Source organism: Solanum tuberosum, unplaced genomic scaffold, assembly GCF_000226075.1.
Source record: "Solanum tuberosum cultivar DM 1-3 516 R44 unplaced genomic scaffold, SolTub_3.0 scf00158, whole genome shotgun sequence".
Classification (NCBI taxonomy): domain Eukaryota; kingdom Viridiplantae; phylum Streptophyta; class Magnoliopsida; order Solanales; family Solanaceae; genus Solanum; species Solanum tuberosum.
In genome coordinates, this window is record NW_006239083.1 from 1 (window position 1) to 19,365 (window position 19,365).

General features: G+C 31.3%; 1 protein-coding gene across 4 annotated transcripts; it reads left to right on the forward strand.

The window, feature by feature from the left end:
- The first annotated feature begins 500 nt into the window (after window positions 1–500).
- Window positions 501–4,675, forward strand: LOC102591577 (TMV resistance protein N-like). 4 transcript variants are annotated; one of them, XM_015311405.1, is made up of 3 exons: window positions 501–926; window positions 1,018–2,687; window positions 2,976–3,500. In XM_015311405.1, the coding sequence occupies exons 1-2, from the start codon at window positions 657–659 to the stop codon at window positions 2,632–2,634; spliced, it is 1,887 nt and encodes a 628-aa protein (XP_015166891.1). In that variant the 5' UTR covers window positions 501–656; the 3' UTR covers window positions 2,635–2,687; window positions 2,976–3,500. The 4 variants fall into 4 exon arrangements, 2 of the variants coding, with proteins under 2 accessions (XP_015166891.1, XP_006353702.1); XM_006353640.2 differs by lacking the exon at window positions 2,976–3,500 and adding an exon at window positions 4,219–4,623 and having other exon boundaries at window positions 502–926; XR_001474160.1 differs by lacking the exons at window positions 501–926; window positions 1,018–2,687; window positions 2,976–3,500 and adding exons at window positions 3,847–3,986; window positions 4,219–4,675.
- Window positions 4,676–19,365: the final 14,690 nt, after the last annotated feature.

Sequence of the window (19,365 nt, forward strand, 5' to 3'; positions counted from 1 at the left end):
ATATATGTAATTAAGTATTTTGGTGTGTTACCAAAAGTTTTTAAAATGCTTACCAAAATTTTTGGTGTCGGTACAATTATTCTGTATTTATCAAAGTATGCACTCCTATTTATACCTTATACCTATTAAATATGTGTTCAATAGACACAATTTATACAACATAAGATGTCATACGTACCACACAACAATGGGGTGCCAAATGATAGTTTGTGCCAAGTTCCAGGGTTGTCGATCTCTTTGATCTTGATGGAAGCTTTCTTTCTCCTACCGAAGAATTTCATGGCAAATTATAACGTGAAACATGATATATATGAATTTCTAGAATTATAAAGAACTTTCTTTTGGAAAGTAACGGGTAATTATTGTTTGACAAGTTTGGATTTTTTTTTAATTTCTTTTGGTTTAATTTAAGAAAACATAGGAAAAACTCTTAGATGATACACTATTTTTAAGAAATTATATTATTACTCTTTTGAAACTTCCAGGTATCAATTTATCAGTTTTGGCTTCTAATTTTCAAGATAGTTGAATTTAGTGTCTCAAGGAAAAGAACTTCTAATGTAAACACATGTCTCAGAACCTTAAATTGACTGGAGAATGAATTTCTGTTTAGTAGAGTTTTTTTTTTCCAGAGGACAGAATCTATTAAAGGCATAATGGTACCAATTGGCTCAGACCAACATATATGCAAGTGGAGCAAAGCTTTCAGAAACATGCCTTGTCTTAGGTTACTCATTGTCAAAGGGCAGGAGGTCTGGCATCATGACCTTATTTGTGACCCTATTGAGTGTCTCCCCAGTAACTTGAAATGGCTTGATTGGTCATACTACAGTTTTGAATCTTTACCAGCATATTATGAACCAGGAAACCTTGTTGGGCTCCACATGACTTTTAGTTCTCTTGTTGAAGTTTTCAAGGAGCCAAAGGTATTATTTACTCCTTTAGAAACAAATCATATGTGAAAAAAAGAATCATTGCTAAAGCTGAAGTTTCTATTCATTCTCTCTTTATGAACAGGCATTTGATAAGTTGACAGTTCTCAATTTAAGTTTTTCTAGAAATTTAATCCGAACACCCAATTTTTCGGATATTCCAAACCTGCAGAGGATTATACTGAAAAGCTGTGTAAGCTTGGTAGAAGTTCATCCATCCATTGGCCATCTCAGAAAGGTTGTCTTTTTGAATATGGAATACTGCGAAAGTCTCAAATCTTTACCAAGCAGTATTCAAATGGAATCTCTTAAAATCTTCAATCTCTCAGGTTGTGAAAAGTTGGAGAAATTTCCAGAAATTCAGGGAAATATGGAATTACTATCAGAGCTCCTTTTGGCACATACTGCAATATGGGAACTTCCATCATCAGTTGGACTGCTCAGTGGCATCAGCTTGCTCGATTTGCATTCATGTAAATACCTTGTAAGACTCCCAGCCAGTGTCTCTGAGATGAGAAAACTGAAAATTTTGACTTTGAAAGGCTGCTCAAGACTTGCACACTTCCCTGAAAATCTAGGTGATCTAAACCAGTTGGAGGAGCTCTATGCTGGTAACACTGCCATTTGGCAACTACCAGATTCTCTTGGAAACTTAAGCAAACTTAAAGTCCTATCGTTAAGAAGAGGCCGGAAGGTAAAGTATCAAGCTGGTGGCAGTTTAATGCTACCCCCATTCTGGGAGTTTCATGGTTTGAGGGAATTGAAAAGCTTAGATCTCAGTGGATGCAATTTATCTGATAACCAAACTGCTGCTCTTATGAACTTGCCTTCTTTACTAGAACTGAATCTGAGCAGAAACAAGTTTATTTCATTACCTGATATCATCAGTCGACTTTCTCAGCTTCGATATCTCAACATAACACAGTGTCAGGAACTTAAGGAACTTCCCAAACTACCTCAGAGTATAGAGGAATTATATGCAGAAGATTTTTTGGCCAAGCAAAGTATCGCAAAGCTACAAATGTACCCGAGATTGAATTTGGTGTCATTCACAAATTACAGTTTTGATCAACAATCTTATACAAGGGAGAGCAATGGTAGCTCAGTTTTGGATGAGATTCTCGGTTCATTTCTTTCACTCAACATGGATAATGTGGTCCAGTCCTCTCTCAACTCCAATTACAGGGTGACTTGTTCCATCGTCTTTCCTGAATGTGCAATTCCCACGTGGTTTAGGCACCAGAGTGTTAAGGAAAAGATGTTGCTTGAACTTCCTATTAATTGGTATAATGATAAGTTCAAGGGCTTTGCTATATGCTGTGCCACTCTCATGGGAGCAGGTGTGTTGAATCCTGATTCAGGGCTATCCAAGAAGTATGATTATGCTTTCGTCAAAGCTAAATTGATATGCAAAGATGATTTAGAAGACCTTAAAGTGCTAGAGAAAGAATGTAAAGTGGGAACAGCATCTAGAACGTATGGCTTGTGTGTTTGCTTTGTCTACATACCATTGTATGCTTCACTGCAGGTGTCCGGCACAGATGTTGGAAATATTAACCAGTATAGCCTATTTGAGGCATCTATCCATGGGCGCATTGTGAGACAGTGGGGAGTTCATATGATCTATGAGGATGAAAGTACATTTTTTGCAGGAAAATATGGAAGTGTTGGTTTCACACCACTTAAGCTGAAGAGAGGCTAAATTAGCTGTATATGCTGGGATATTGAGGGAATTACCAAGAAACCGAGTTTAAGGTAACTCAATGCCTATTATTATTGAAGTTTAATAAATTGAATTTTGAATACAGTTAGATTAACAATTTCATTTCAATGTGGTTAAGTATTTGGTTAATAATGTTGGTAAAAATTAGGCAAAACTAATGATTTACTTAGCATTAATGAATTAATAAGGCAAGTCAATAATTACGTTAAAATTATTAGTAAATGGCAGTTAACAGGTTTGAAAAATATATGAGTCAATCTGATAGCTTAATAGTTATACCAATATAATAGTTACATTTTTATTTTTTTTTACCTGGATAGCTCTATATGAGGCATGTCTCACCCAAGACAACATAAAGAAAAGAAAAATATAGTTCCCAAACAGATGCTATATGTGCAAAAAAGAGGCTAAAACCCCCAGACACCTTCTTCTTCATTGTGAGGTGGCCTCAGAATTATGGAGCATTTTTTTCGTCTCTCTGGCATCAATTGGACCACACCCCTCACTGTTATGGATGCATATGAGAGTTGGAGTCTATGGAAAGTTGACAAAGCCATCAAGAAGATCTGGATTATGATACCTGCTTGTATTTTTTGGTGTATTTGGTTAGAGAGGAACAAGAGATGTTTTGATGGAGAGTCAACTGCTTTAGGCATTTTGAAGACTAGGTGCATTGAAAATTTGTTTAGTTGGTCCAACTTGTATCCTGTTGTTAATGCAGAACAACTTCAGGATTTTACTAACTCATTAGCTCTGGCTTAGATAGTTTGTATAGTTAGCCAGAGATTTTTTTTGTAAGCTCAAATTCCATATCTTGTAAATTTTGCATCTTCTTGATGTTGTTATTAATACCACTCATCTTATAAAAAAAAAATAGTTACATTTTAAATCACATTATTCTTGATGTTGTATATCCTCGATCATTTTTGTAGCAACCAATTCGAAATAAACTAGTTGATATACTGACCTTCAAGCGGGAACCTAATATTAGGGATGGTTGTGTAACAAATCTTCAAAATCTTAAGTGTAATAGTACCTCTTCCTTGTTAAATTTACTGTATAATATTACAATTAAGAATTAAATTAGCAGTAAGTGTTTTAGAAAACTAAAGACTGTATTAGGCACCACCAAAGGTTGTGATAGGGTGGTAAGTACCCTTTTATCCTAAATCACAGCTCTCGGATTTGAGCCCTGAGATTTGATTGGAGGCACTTTACCCCTCAAAATAGGATTTACCTGCACAAATTCATATTAGTCGGGCCCAGAGGCAGTGTCATTTGTTTGAGCTCAAAGAGGAGACGAACATTGAGCAACCCGTCATATATATTCTGTATGTATCAGGTGCATCCTTTTTCTTTTTCATTATTCTTAATGTTTCTCCTTGTAAATATTAGTTCTATGTTCTTTCCGATCCTTTATATTGGGTTTGATTGCTCAATCAAGCTCTCCGGGGTTTTTGCAATTTAAAATGTCCAAGGAAAAAAAAAGTACTTCATCTGTTTCAATTTGTTTGTCTGATCAAGAGTGTACTTTATATCTTATTCTTAATCTGTGATTTGTAGGATGGTCGGAGCAAAAGTTGATGAGTGCACAAGTAGTGTTGTATCTAGACAGATTTGTGAGCAGGGGAAGCACTTCTCTGTTAGTCATTGATCTGGCTAATCTGGATTCGTGCTGAATAGAGTTACTAAAGGGGTAAAGCGTTTTCTCCAAAAGGTTCTCTTGCATTCACAAGTCTCCAACCCAAGATATCAGGAAAGCGCTACCATATTAATGAGGAGATTTTAAAGATGATGAACTCTCCTCCTCTGCCACAATCGTCATCTCCTCCTCCTCCATCGTCACCACCATCACTTTCGCCGGCTCTTTCTCCGTCTTGTTTGCTTCACTTTCTATCAAAAAATTAAAGTGTCTTTATTCATCTCCTCCAGACTATATTTTAGAATTTTTAGTGTCTTTATTGCTTGTAGCATCATATATGGATTTTCTTATATCGTCTTAATTCTATCCAAAATGCAGGGTGGCAAGACCAGACATTGCAATACTTGAAAAAGTCTCTTAAGTGCTCAATTTTTCAATTTAGATGGAGTAGTGATCACTATAATTCCCTAGTGAAAGACATATGCATAATAAGGTATTTGATTCAACCATCAATAGTTTGTAAGTGTCCACACATTTGACAGTCCATAACCCATGATTTTTTAAAAATAAATTATACACAATATGGGCAATTTTTGAGGCCTTAATATTTTGGGAGTTTTAAGCTGCTACTACACTTATCCTAGGGTAAAGTTGACCCTATTTAATTATGCCGTATTTAATTACAATTATAAATATTTAGGATAATTCAGTTTTTTAAAAAAAAAAAATTATTCTCTAACTCAAGAAGATGCTAATCTAAGTTAATCAATTTTCTTTGACTAAAACAAAAGAAATGATTTTCTATGATTATACTAATAGACTTCACAATTAAGACAGTATTACGATTAAATATAGAGCTCTAATTCTACAAACAATCATAGATTCATTCATTAATTTAGTATAAATATTTAATGTAGATAAATTTTTATTACTTTTTACCTTTCACCTATTATTTATGAATTCATTTTCATCGTAACATAACGATAAATAGTTTGTCTCACCATAACCTTGAATTCTCAAAAAAAAAAAAAATGCCACTCCATTCTTGTGGAGTAAAATCCAATTATTTAGAAAATCATTTCTTTAAAAAAAAAATTGACAAAATTTCTTGAAAAAACTTAAACAACCATCTTTTTATATTAGTTCAAGCACTTTGTGAATAATTTGATTTATTTATCGAATGAAAAAAGAAATTCTATTCAACTAGATTAAAAAAAAAATCGACCTTTTAGGCTATAAACCTTGGTGAATTGTATCTTATTAAGTTGCAGAATATGATAGTTTAATACTAAGTAAGAAGCACACCTTGACTAATCAAGTATCTCCTTGTCTCAATCACTCAATGTTAGGCTATGTCACATAATTGTTGAAACAATGGAGTATGTTGCTTCCATGGATTTGAAGTGGAAAATGAGCCAGAGGTAGTGTTATTTGTTTGAGCTCAAAGAGGACACGAACATTTTTTTTCTTTTTACCCTCCCTAGGAGCTCCCACCCCTTTTGCTCCTTTGGTGACTCGAACTCGCAACCTTCGGGTTGGAAGTGAAAGGTGCTTACCATCCGAGAAACTCCCTCTCGTCTAGGACACGAACATTGAGCAACCCATCATATATGTTCTATATCAGGATTCAGGTACATCCTTTTCCTTTTTCTTTTTCATTATTCTTATGTTTCTCCTTATAAATATTAGTTTTATGTTCTTTCCGATCCTTCGATATTGGGTTTTGATTGCTCAATCAAGCTCTGCCGGGGTTTTTGCAATTTAAATGTCAAGGAAAAAAAAGTACTCTCCGTTTCAATTTGTTTGTCTGGTTTTGATTATGCGCACGGAATTTAAGAAAGTAAAGAAAACTTTTGAACCTTGTGGTCATAAATTAAAGATATATAGAATGTATCAAAATATTCTCTAATCTTGTGGTCTGGAACATATTACGTGTAAAATTGAAATTTAAGAGATGTGTAAAAAATATATAAGAGAGATTCTTTTTTAAATTAATACAAACAACTGAAATGGATGGAGTAACTAATATAGCCAAGTATTACTTCTTTGATCATGCATATTAAGATACATTTTTCAGTGGATTGTATTACAAAACAGTAGGATATAATCACATGGCTCTTCATCAAGAGTGTACGTGTTGGAATGTATGCGTTCACTAACTACAATGGGACCAAGTTTCTCGACAGAATAATAGTGCAAAAGTAAAAGTGTTGAAAATAAATAGCACAAAGTAAATCAGGTACAAGAGTTTTACGTGAAAACCTCCTTGCTCAAGGGAGTAAAACCACGACCTGTCACACAGGACTTTTCAAACTGTTTTCACTAATCTTCTCAAAGCAAAAGTAAAAACCAGTTTACAACCACACATAGAGATTAACCTCCTAATCTCTAAACTAAGTAATACAAACTATTACTTAATGAGCCTAAGCAATGCATCCATTGCCCACTATACTAACCCACACTGATTAATATAGACTTTTGACCGTAAGACACAAAGTTACTCCTAACTAAGTTCTTACAAGACTCAAACAAAGTTTGAAACGTTTCTAACAACAATGAAACGAATCCTACAAGTTAAGCTCAATACAAACATTCAAGGACAGCAGCAGGTAAAGAAAGCACTTATTCTGTTGATCAGGTCCTTGCTGTATGTGTTCTTGTGCTTGAGTTCTTCCTTGAAGATGGCCTTCTCTTTTAAGCTTTTGAGTTTTAGTTTGCCAAATCTTAAGTTTGTGTTTTTGAGAAGAGACTATATAAAATCAACACAAACTCATTGAGACCACCCTATTGGCTGAAGGCCTGCTGTTTAGAAAAGCTGTGCACCTACCACATCAGAGGTGGCAGCTTTTCTGATAGTTGTCTTGTCACCTTTTCATGTAGGCAATCCTGCAGGGACCAGGTCCCTTGCAATGTTCTTTGTGAGTTCTTGAAAAGGCTTGCTGGCTAACTTCCTCCTTTGAATGAATTTAATATGGTGTTTGTCATGTCGAAAGTATCAATCATAAAGAGTTATTACCCGTTGGACAAACACCCTCGTCCATTCTGATTGGTTCAGTACGTTGGCGCCTCACCAACCACTGACAAGACAACTTTACACTTGTACCCCATTATATATCTGATGGAGAGAACACTGCCTGCTGGGACCAGGTCCCTGTATTTGTGAGCCACTAAAACAGACAGTCTCGTCCGTTCTTTCTATTGGTACAATACACTGCACTTTTCACCTACCACCTGACGTGACAGCTTTACAGCTATACCCCATTTGAATTTGGACGAGAGCACTCTGCCAGGGACCAGGTCCTTGCATTTGTGAGGATCATCAAAACACCTAGAATATAACATTTTCCCCCTTTTTGATGATGACACACAAATATTCCTCACACTGAGTTTATTCGTTCATTTCACTGTCAGCAATTACAATAACAAGAATTTGGTTCCTTGTTAGATCCCTAAGTTTGTTAAATCATCAAAATTTCATATCAGCTTCGAACTAACAGTACGTTTTATTGTAACTACACCCTGGCTAATACTTGGAGATTTCAACTCAGTTTTACAAATCGATGACGGAATTGGAGGCAACCATATTATTAGCTTAAGGGAGGTGGTTGATTTTCAAGCATGTATTGAAGCCCGTGAACTGATAAAATTACCATATGGTGGGAGTAGATACACATGGAATGATAAGCATGGAGAACAAAGATTTTTTCAAAAATAAACTGGGCATTTGTAAATAAGGAATGGGACTATGCCAGTGTTTAAGGTAACTTTCCTTATGGAGAGTATTAGTGATCTTTGTCCCTTGAAAATAGCTAGAGAGGGAAGTTCTAGCAGGTCAAAGAGAGCTTTCAAATGTTGTAATGTATGGCTAAACACTATTATTTTTATTATTGTTTACCGTCTTTTCGATTCATCTTGAAAATTGACATTTTATGAGTTTATTAAGATGACAATTAATTACCCATAAATAATTTAAGTGAGAAAATAGCAAACATGGCAACAAAATTGTTCTTCTCTTAACTAGTTAGAATTAGGCGGTCATAAAAAAATAATATTGTCCGGTAATTATCTACCTTGATCCAATTATATAATAATTCAAGAATATACTTGGAAAGAAGTTTTTTATAGAGTTTTAATCCAAACACAAGATTATGTGGAAAGAAAGAAATCAAACACTTGATAAAAAATAATTTCTGCACCACTGATCTCTGCATTATTAATTCGTGAAAAATTTATGATGACAGAGGCACAACTATGATGTGGTATGTGAGGGAATTTTTTTTTAAATAAAAAAATGTGTAGGTCCTGCTTATCTCCTCCGACTTCTTTCCATTTCGTTCCTTTCTCTTTTTTTTTTTTTAAAAAAAATTATTTTAATTCTTCTTTCGTCATATTCTTTTCTAAATTATTTCGATTCTTTTACAATTTTTGGAATGACATGGCCTATCACATATTCTGCAAATTGAATAGTGATCATGATTGTTCATCTCCAAATTTCTGCTTCTAGGGTGATCATGAAGAGGGTATCTTACATGATCACTTATCTTAGAATAGTTTATTTAAAAGTCATTTAACTTATTCTTTTTTTCAATTTAGAAGTCACTTAAATTTTGATATTTCACCTAAAAAAATCACCAATCAATATAAATAGGTTTTTCATAACATTTTATTCCATAGCTACACACTAAGAGAATGTTTGAATTGACTTAAAAGTTGGTCAAATTTATTTTTATGTCAGTTTTTTACTTTTGAAAGTGTTTGACAAATATAAAAATAACTTAAAATAAGTCAAAAATGATTTAAAGTAAGTTAGGGAGTGTTTGACAAGGTTAAAAATAACTTAAAATAAGTTTAAAATAAAAAATAAGTCTCCCTACTTTTTATTTTTTGACTTAAAAAGTCATTTAAGTTTGACTTTTTATTTTTGACTTAAAAATCATTTAAATTTGACTTCTTTTTTTTGACTTAAAAACTATTTCTTAAGTCAATCAAAACGGACTCTAAGCCTCTCGATAACAATTACTTTTTTTCGTATGTGTCTCCCGACACCAATCCAAAAATTGCTTAATTTTTTATACAATCTTATTAAGTAAAAGTTCATAAGAAAAGTATAATGCACTGTCACAAAAGCTTTTTTTAAAAAAAAATAATATTTATTGATTGAATTTTAGTTTAATAGAAAAATAAAATTGACCATGAGTTGTGATGTACTATTCTTTAATATAATCCTTTCACATAGTAAATGTTAGTTTGAAGTGATAATAGACTTGGTTGGAATAATTGTTATATCTCATATAAACAGGGGCGGCTCAATACTATTGGTGGCCTAAAACCAATTTCAAAATGAGGCCTTAATTTAAAATATGTGTTTCTAACTTTTTAAAATGCAAAGTACTGAATAATTATTTTATAATAGAGTTTTCCTAATGATTCCTTTTTTATTGATAATATACCAAGTCAATTCAATTTCTCTTGATACATTGTTGGTCTTGAGTAAGATTAGATCAATTTTCATTTTCAAAAACTTATTTTAGCTAAAGAGAATTGTCGATCAAATAATTAAAAGATCCTTTTTGTAAATTGCATTCGATTTTTAACTCTTTTTGGAGTCTCAATGTTAATTATTTTTCTTAGCAACTCTTTAGTTTCAATTTTTCATATGATATGTTTGAGACCACGAGATTAAAGAACATTTTGACACATTTAACATATTTTTAATTTTAAACCATAAAATTCAAAAAATTCTTTATTTTTTTTATAAATTTTGTTTCAAGTCAAAATAGATCAAATAAATTGAAATGAAGAGAATAATATATAAATGGGGCACCCAAAAATTGGGGGCCTAAAGCATGGGCTTTAGTGGCTTCACATTGAAGTCGGGCCTGCATATAAATGGTTTAAAGGTTGGTAAGAGTAATAATAATATCAACCATAAATTTTGTTTATATATGAAATAAATGGTTATATATATTTTTAAAAATGATGTTTTTTCTTTACAAAATATAAACTTGTCGGTCGATTTAGATGAAATTATGTATTCAAACGTTGATTTCATTTCAGGATTTCAAATCACAAGGTGAAATTGCATGTCGAAATGCCTACTTAAACTACTTGATGTATCCAACAAAAAGGCCATCAAGGAAGATTTTTTTTTTTGGAAAAATTACTTGAATTGGTATCTTTTAATAAATAATTACTGATTTTAGTGATACTTTTTATTTATTACCATTTATAGCAATATATAACAATACTATGATAAATATGCAATATGTATTAAAAGTGAATAATGTATGAAATATATATGTATTACAAATGTTTTAAAATATATTATGTTTGTTTGGTAAGAAATTGACACATTGTATTATAAGCGTATTAAAATGTGTGATAAATATATTATCCATCAATAGAACTTGTATTAAATGCGTTTTATAAATTGTTCTCACTAATATGTATTAAAACTATATTATAAATATATTAAAAGTGATCAAGTGAAAAAAATGTTATTGCTATAAATGGTAAATATTCTCTTAATATAGTATATTTATGTAAATTTCCCAATTTTATTTTGTCATACTTAAGTGTCATGAGATTTTGTGTTATAATTGAAAAAATAAAATAAACATTACCCCTCAAATTTCACAAAAGACAATAAAATACCTCAGAATTACTATATGCATCGACACTTGCAATAATTACATATCATGTCTTAGTTTAAAGTCGGATACAATGTATATGTCTTGCGTAAAAGTTGTATTTGAGATACAATTATATTTAAAATTGTCTCACTCATTCGCCTCTCTCTACTCTCTACTCTCACTCTCTCGTCCCCCCCTCTCTCTGGATATATGTTTCATAATTTCAATTTTAAGTATTATACATGTATCTAATACACATGTATATGCATTTTATACTCTTTTTATATCAATGTGTATTTATTTCATACCATAGATGTATTAGTTTCACTAGATACATTAATTTTGGGCAAGTCGAAATCTTATTTGATTGGAGAATTTCAATTATCATATATCATTTGTGCATGGATATATACTTAGAAGGAAAAAAAATTGTAGCACAGGTATCAACTATATTTTTTCGAGCAAAATTGTTTTAGAAGTGTCAAATTTGAAAACATAACGAAGACTTGAAACCTTGTCCAACAATTCATAGATACACAGATACATATCCTTAAAAATGTCACTCGTTTGTCATAGATACATAAACACACATATATACGTATGTATCTCCTTAAAGACATGCACTTGTTTGACATAAATACACATATAACTCTAAATCAACTATGCCAACCCTTTTTTCATCTAAGTTAACAAAATTGAATATTAACATACATATTTAGGTAAAAATTCAGGTTCAGATCCATAAAGTTGAAATCGAATGATGTAAAAAAAGATAAGAGCGGAAGATCGTAGAATATTCAGAATTGATTCATGAATAAGCTCCAACTTTTTTGTCGATCCATCAATTATTTTTTTTAAGTTACAGGTGATTAGATTTAGAAGAGGAAGAGAGCGAATTCGAAGTCATTTTATGAGCTTTCTCGATCTAAGAAGCTGAAAAAGAAGAATCTGTAAACCATAGAAAAGACAAAATTGAGAGAAAAAAAGTAAGCGAGGGAGGGAGAGAGAAGAGAAGATTTGGTGTTGTATCCACCAATATAACTTAATTTAGTCCATACCCACTTCATTTCTTTTTGATTTATTTTGTAGGTTTACTTTAAGAAAAAATAAAAAAGTGGGGCTGGCTTCTGGGATCAGGGGCTTTTTTAATACTTTAAAAACTTGGGGGATAAAATACAAGTAAAAAATCATTTTCTTCCCAACACTTCAAATATTAAATAAATTTAATCCCTCCAAATATAAAGTACAATCCAAATTTTTAAAAAAAATTAATATATTGGTTATCAGAAATCCTTTCCGATAAAACCTCAGAAATTTCTTCTTCAATGTGGCTTTTGATCTTCCATATACAATCTTTATTGATATCGTAAACCTCCATAAAATACCTTTCTCCAAGAACCAACCTTTCCAATCTTCTATTCTTAAAACCATAAACAAACGTAAGATCTCAAAATAGTTCCTAAAGATTTCAAACAAAGTGAATCGGGTCTATTTTGTTCAATCTTCTTCCCCAAGTTCAGTTGAATCTTGTTCAATCTTCTTCATCTCAGGTAAGTTTAATCGTATTTCCAGTAACTTTTAGTCCTATTTGATTTATTTTTTTATTGCAGTAGTGTAGAGAAGTTTAGATTTTTGCTTAAACTTTTGAAAATCTGACCCTTTATAATTTATGTTTCTAATTCGACATCGCTAATGACGTTTTGGTTTGGATAATGCATATAAATATTTTGAAAGTTTTATGTTAGCGATTTGAAACTTTTTACTGTATTTTGATCGATTTTAATCAATTTTAAAGTTTTATGTTTGCGATTTTACTGCCGATTTCTGTTTGAACTGCTACTTCTTTTGCATGTGTTTTTAATGTAAGCTTTGATTGTGCTAATAGACTAGTGGTCGATATTTTGATATGACAAATTTATTTTTGCTTGTATATAGTAAAGTATGGATAAAACTAGAGGCGGCATTATTAAACGATTTGGTCCTAATGCTTCTAAAAATAAGAAAAGAAAGGCTGAAGAAGTTTCCAAAGCTTCAAAAAAGAAAAAAATGTTGTGGAAGAACATGAGTCAAACTCTGATTCTGATACAATGGCCGAGATTGACAACTACCAGGACAGTAGTATCCAGTCTAGTGATGATGTTGAATCTAGTAATGATAAAAGTGACAGTGAAAATGAGAGTAGTAGAGATACCCAAACTGGTGATGAGGGTGAAGATCCCCTGTCTTTGCCAATTTGTGCAAAAGACATTTCTGGTAAGTCGTATGATCTAAAGACACGGATAGATGAAATAGGATCGTTTCCAGCAAAATTTCTGTTAGAGCAAGGATGGTTGTTTATCGTGATTTAATAAATCTCCTAGTTCAAGAAAAAAATTATGATGATTTTAAAGGTACTTGTTTTGGACACTTGAGGTATATTCCAGAACATTTCAAGTTCAATGGACAGATGGTCCATTATATGTTGTTGCGACGTGTGAAAAGTGACAAAAAATTACATGAAATTTGATTTTGTGTGAATGATAAGCCTTCTTGTTTTGGCTTAAGAGAATTTGCATAGATTACGGGGCTGAATTGCTCAGCATACCCCCGTAATGCAAATTTGAAAAAAGTTCTTGAAACGGGAGAGAAATTTTACTACAAGATGACAAAGAATAAGTCTATTACTGCTACAAAGTTGATGTGTTTGATCAAGGGTTCTAAGTTGAATAAGGAGCAGAAGTTAAAGTGCTCGTTGCTTTTGTTCGTCCACACGACGTTATTTGCCCATGATTGATCTAAAGTTGTGGATTCAAGCCACATTAAGATGGTGGATGATTTAGATTTCTTCAATAGTTATCCATGGGGGAAAGAGAGTTTTAATTTAACATTGACGTATCTGAAGAATAAAATCAATTTAAAGAAGCATAATCAAGTGTTTAATGGAAGAGGAAATGCATTGCATGCTCTGTATGGCTTTCTCTGGGCATTTTTGGTATTTCTTATAAATTATGTAGTTGATTTATGATAAATTCTTATATATTTGTGTAGTATTTTATAGCCTCTGTTTATTTATTTGTTCTTATATTAATTTCAGGTTTGGATATATGAGGTTTTTCCTCATTGTGGAAAGTATGTCAAGAAGTCCTTGGATTCTCCTTTATCCATTCTCCTTTTACTTAGATGGCACACCGCAAAAAACGATAATATTATCGAAGGTGATCCATTTAAGTACAAAGGTACAAAGTTTATTTATCATTATTTAGCAATATTTATAAAATGGTGAATGACATATAATATTTGTATATTTTTTTTTCATAGGTTGTGCACCCATACCTCACCCCTACTATCCGTGAGACAAAAAAGAATTACTTGGCAACATTAAAGTCATATGTGGAAGAAGTGAATGATACAATCCTCGATGCCTTAAGGCAAATTTAAAAGGTGTGATTGTCCTTACTTCATCAGTAGAGAATGTGAAGATGAGCATTTAAGTGATCACAATCCTAATCAACCTTGTGAGAATTCTGTACCAAGTACTTCTAAAGATGAAAGCCTATGTGAGCGTGTTGCATCCCTCGAGCAATCAATGGTGGAAATTGTTGCTTATGTACGAGAGGAGAAATTGAGAAGAAATAAAAAGAAAAAGAAAGGTAGATAAATTTATATATTATTTCTATAACAACTTTTCAGCACCAACCATTAGCTATAGTCGATGATGATCTTGTTGCAGTTGATGAATACTTTACTGAAGAAGTTGATGAAGAGATGAAGGAAAAGGAGATGAAAGAAGAAGGGAAAGAACAAGATGAGGAGAAGATGATAGAAAAAAGAAGAAAAGAAGCTGGAAAAGAATGATGAAGAAAAAGAAGAGGAGAAGCTAGAAGGCAAGAAAAAAGAAGAAAGTGAAGGGGAGAATCTGGAAGAGAAGAAAAATGAAGCAAGTGGAGAAGTAAAGAGAGAACAACAAGATGAGAAAATAACAGAGAATGAAGAAGAAGAAAGTTGGAAGAAGAAGGCTTGGCCACTGATGTGACAGAAGTGAAAAAAGAAATAGACGTGATGGGTATTGTGATGGAGCTTAATGGTGAGGTTGGTGGTGATGAGTAAGGGCATTTGTGGTTTTTGTGATGGATATTGGTGTTTTAAGATAATTTTTGAAATAGTTGGTTTTTGTGATAGTTGGGTTTTCTCTGGTTTGAAGACAATTGGTTTTTTGAGATGGTTTTTTAAGACAATTAGTTTTTGAAATAGTTGATTTTTAATTAATAACATGGTTAAAGTGGTTTTTTTTTTTTGCTATTTTTGACGACAAAAATGTACATCTGATAGTTTAACATATTTTATTACGAAGGATTTTTAGATTTCTTATTAATCTATGTCTTAATAGTATATGATTTTTTTCTATCACTGTTGATCTATTTAGTAGTCAATTATCGATAATAAACTTGTATGTCTAATACTATAGATTGCTATCACTATTGATCTATAACATTATCGATAAAAAATAAAAGATATAAGAGTGTAATAAATAGAGAAAAATACTTTATTTATTCAGCACTACATTCCTGTTACACATTTGTTACACATTTTCAAAAAGCAAACACCAAAAATAAACCACACAATATAGCTTTTAGGCGTTTTTCTTATTCTTCTGCCAAAATCAACATTTCTTTTAGTTGATCTCTATCTATTTCAGCATCTTTTAGAAACACTTTCAAGTGATTCCTCTGCTCTTCGGCTTCTTTTAAGAAAATCATTAGTAGATCCCTATTTTCTTCGAATTTCCGTACCTTTTTTAATATTTCAAATTTGGCAACGCCTTGAAAATTAGATGGGCTACTCGTTGATGATTCATTTTCAAGCCACCTAAAAAAAGAGCATATGCCAACTGCACAATTAAAGAATTGTCGACCTGGATTTGTATCGGTGTGTGACGTCCTCAACGTAGCTGAATTACCACAATGACAATTGTAAGACTTTTTTGCATTGGATGTTTAAGATGCTTGGACATTGTAAAAAAGGAGGTGTTTGAGTTGTTTATGAGGGATTGCCTTCATTTTATACAAAAAAATAATCAAATGTTACCGTTGAAAAGTAGCATTTGAACTTTTATTACCGTTGTGAAATTTGTATATCAAAATATGTACTGGTTGTCAAAATATATAGACCCCTTAAACAATCGATGTATCTCTATGTGTGTGGTGTGTGTATGACCAATGAGATTTACACTCTGACATTAGTAAGGTATATTCAGATTTATATCTATGTTAAAGCATTGTCGATACTACACCTACTAGAATATGACACTTATATACACACCAAAACTAGTAGAATTTAAAAAGGATAACAATTAATTAATAATAAATTATATTTTTGAAATTTATCCAATTAAATAAGTTTAAACAAGTCATATGATCATGTAAGAATACACATAAATTGGGTGTGGTGATTAGAGATGTATGAGGAATACTTGTGGTAATACAATCAACATCCTTAAAACAATGTTTGAGAAAGCATAAGTATGTAGTAAAATTAAAAGATATTTCTCAAAAACATTTTTCATTCATAAATCAAACACTAAAAAAATTTTCGGAAAATATTTTCTACTCACCAACCAACATGAGAAAATAAATCAAAAATTTAATTGTTTTCTATGAAAACATTTTCCTTCATACTAAACACACCCTAAGTCTTTGGAGTGACTATTTTGCCAACTCTCCCGAGAGAGAAAGAGAGAAGGGAAGGAGGAGACTGGTGATTAATGAGAGGGAAAATCTGCTAGAAAAAAAGAAAATCCTCATTGATTTATGTAATTTTGAAAAGTTATTACTAAATTGAGTAGGTATATGAACAATGTTTATGTAGTTTTTTAAAAATTTCAATTGTATTACCCATTTTTCTTACCTCTTTAGATCCACCCAAAAAATAATAATAACCCCTCTTCCATTTGTGTAATGATAGTTTAGTTTGTTTTCATCATACTTATTAAATAGGATAGTATCACACAAGACAGTCATAGGTAAGGCTGGACATTCGGTAATTCGGTTCGATTTCGATTCTTCTTTCAATTTTTTTGGTTTTCGATTCTTGTACAACGTGTGCCGAACACCGAATTAAATTATCTCGGTTCGGTTCGTGTTTTTTTAGTTCGGTTCGATTTTTGTTAGTTCAGTTTTTTTTATTTGCCTGCTTAGTGGGCTTTTTAAAATTTAAAATCATATAATTTTTTTGTTTGTTTTTTCAGCTTAATGGGCTAAAATAGTTACATTGTTATGTCATATCAGCTGCAATATTTTGTAAAATAACACCAAAGAAGATACCATAAGTTCAATCTGCCATTACGCATTAACACCAAAGAAGCTCACATCTATGTAGTAAATTAAAATAACACCAAAAAAGCTCACATCAAAAGTCAAAACGAAGTGCCATACTGCCAATCTTCCATTAGGCATTAACATAACAAATTTTTAATTCACAATGTCAATAAAACACACAAATTTTTAATTAACAATGTCACTAAAACAAAAGTGCATTGTAGTTAATGTCTTCACAAATACAATGATCAATACCTGATTGTGGTTGCCGGTCGGTCGATAGTGGTCGTCGGTCGATCAATAGTGGTCGCCGGTTGGCTGCTAGGTGATGTTGGTCGCTGTTGTGTGATGTTTGTTGCTGGCTCACTGCTGCCTGTGTGGTGCGTGCTGGCCTGCTGCGTTCTGGTCGGCCGGTTGTCGGAAGACGTGGGAAGTACCGAAGGGCGAAGTGGAAAGGAGTCAAAGACTGAAGACTGATGTGCGGTTGAGGGTTGAGGCGTGAGGGTTGCTATGATAAGAAAAGCTGAAAAGTTAAAGTTGGACCTAATTTTACCTATATTTTATTTAATATTAATAAAATATTAATAATATTATAAATATAGTATAATATATTTCGGTACACCGAAATACCGAATTGTGCAAAATTACATACCGAAAACTGAATCGAAATACCAAAAAATACAAAAATATATACCAAATACCGAACCAAAAACCAAAATTTTGACACCGAAATACCGAAATAATTTGGTTCGGTTCAGTGTTTCAGTTTCTCGGTGTTTATGCCCAGCCCTAGTCATAGGTCATAGTCCCAAAATATTTTATTGAAATTAGTAAATTGTAAAAAATTAAAGTTTATTGTCTAAATATAAAAATCTATACATTTGATAGTATAAAATGGGATAGTTCAAAATCCAAAATTTGTGATTAAATTTATAATTAGGTTGATTTTTAATTAAATAAAATATAAATTTATCTCAAATTTAATTACCGATATCCGTCTTAGGGCATCTCCAACCCTATCCTCTATTTTACTCTTCAAATATAGAGTTCTCTATTTTTTCAGACAACCAACTCCAACCCAATTCTCTATTTTACTCTACTAAAAAAGAATTCTTTTTCTTTCTCCTCAATATTATATTATTATTTCTATTTCATTCTTTATTTTCTTATTTCATAATATAAATCATTTCTTCTTTTTTTTTGCAAATAATCACTCTATAATCTTTATGTAATAACTAAAATTTTATTTTATTTTCAAATTCTTCATTTAATATAAAATTATTTTTATTCTAAATTTCTAAATAACATAAATTGCAATAAATATTATATATAATACATATTAAGGAACAATTCAAATAAAAGTGAAATCATTGATGAAATATAATTGCATCATAAATATTGTACTATCATAAAATTTATTTTAAATTTTACATAAATACTTGACTTTCAAAATTATTACGTTACTCTCATAAATGTTCTATTAATGTATTACGGAGTTCAAAATGAGCTATTTTTTGTCCTTATTTTATGTGTAGCTAAAAATTGTTTAAATTAACAATTTCATCTAGTATCCAATTATTTCGTGTACTAATTTACTTCCCCTATTCCATTTTGAACTATTGCATCAAATATTTTCATGCTCTTTAAAAAGTGTAGTTTAATAATTTATCACCATAACATAAAAGTCGATTGTTTGAATTATCATGTAAATTTGTCCATACTTCATAATGAAAAATAATTATAATCTAAATTACATATTTAAAAATGACAAAAAAAAATTAAAAAAATTAAAATTAGAAAAATTGTTAATTCGGGATGGAAGTAGTATACTTATCAATAATATGTTTTAGATGTTATATTACTTAGAAAATAATTACAAATATTAGAGACTTAATTAATAATCTTATATAATATAAATAATGTTAAAATAACTTTAAATTACATATTTAAAGTGACCATTTCTTTTAAAAAATAAAATAGAATAATTATTTATTTGCGGAAATAGAAACTTATTAATAATATATTTTTAAATGTTATATTGCATTAGAAAATAATTATAAATGATAAAGACTCAATTAATAATATAATAGAAATAATATTATAATAATCAAAAAGTAAAATAGAGAGGTGAATAGTAGTTCTC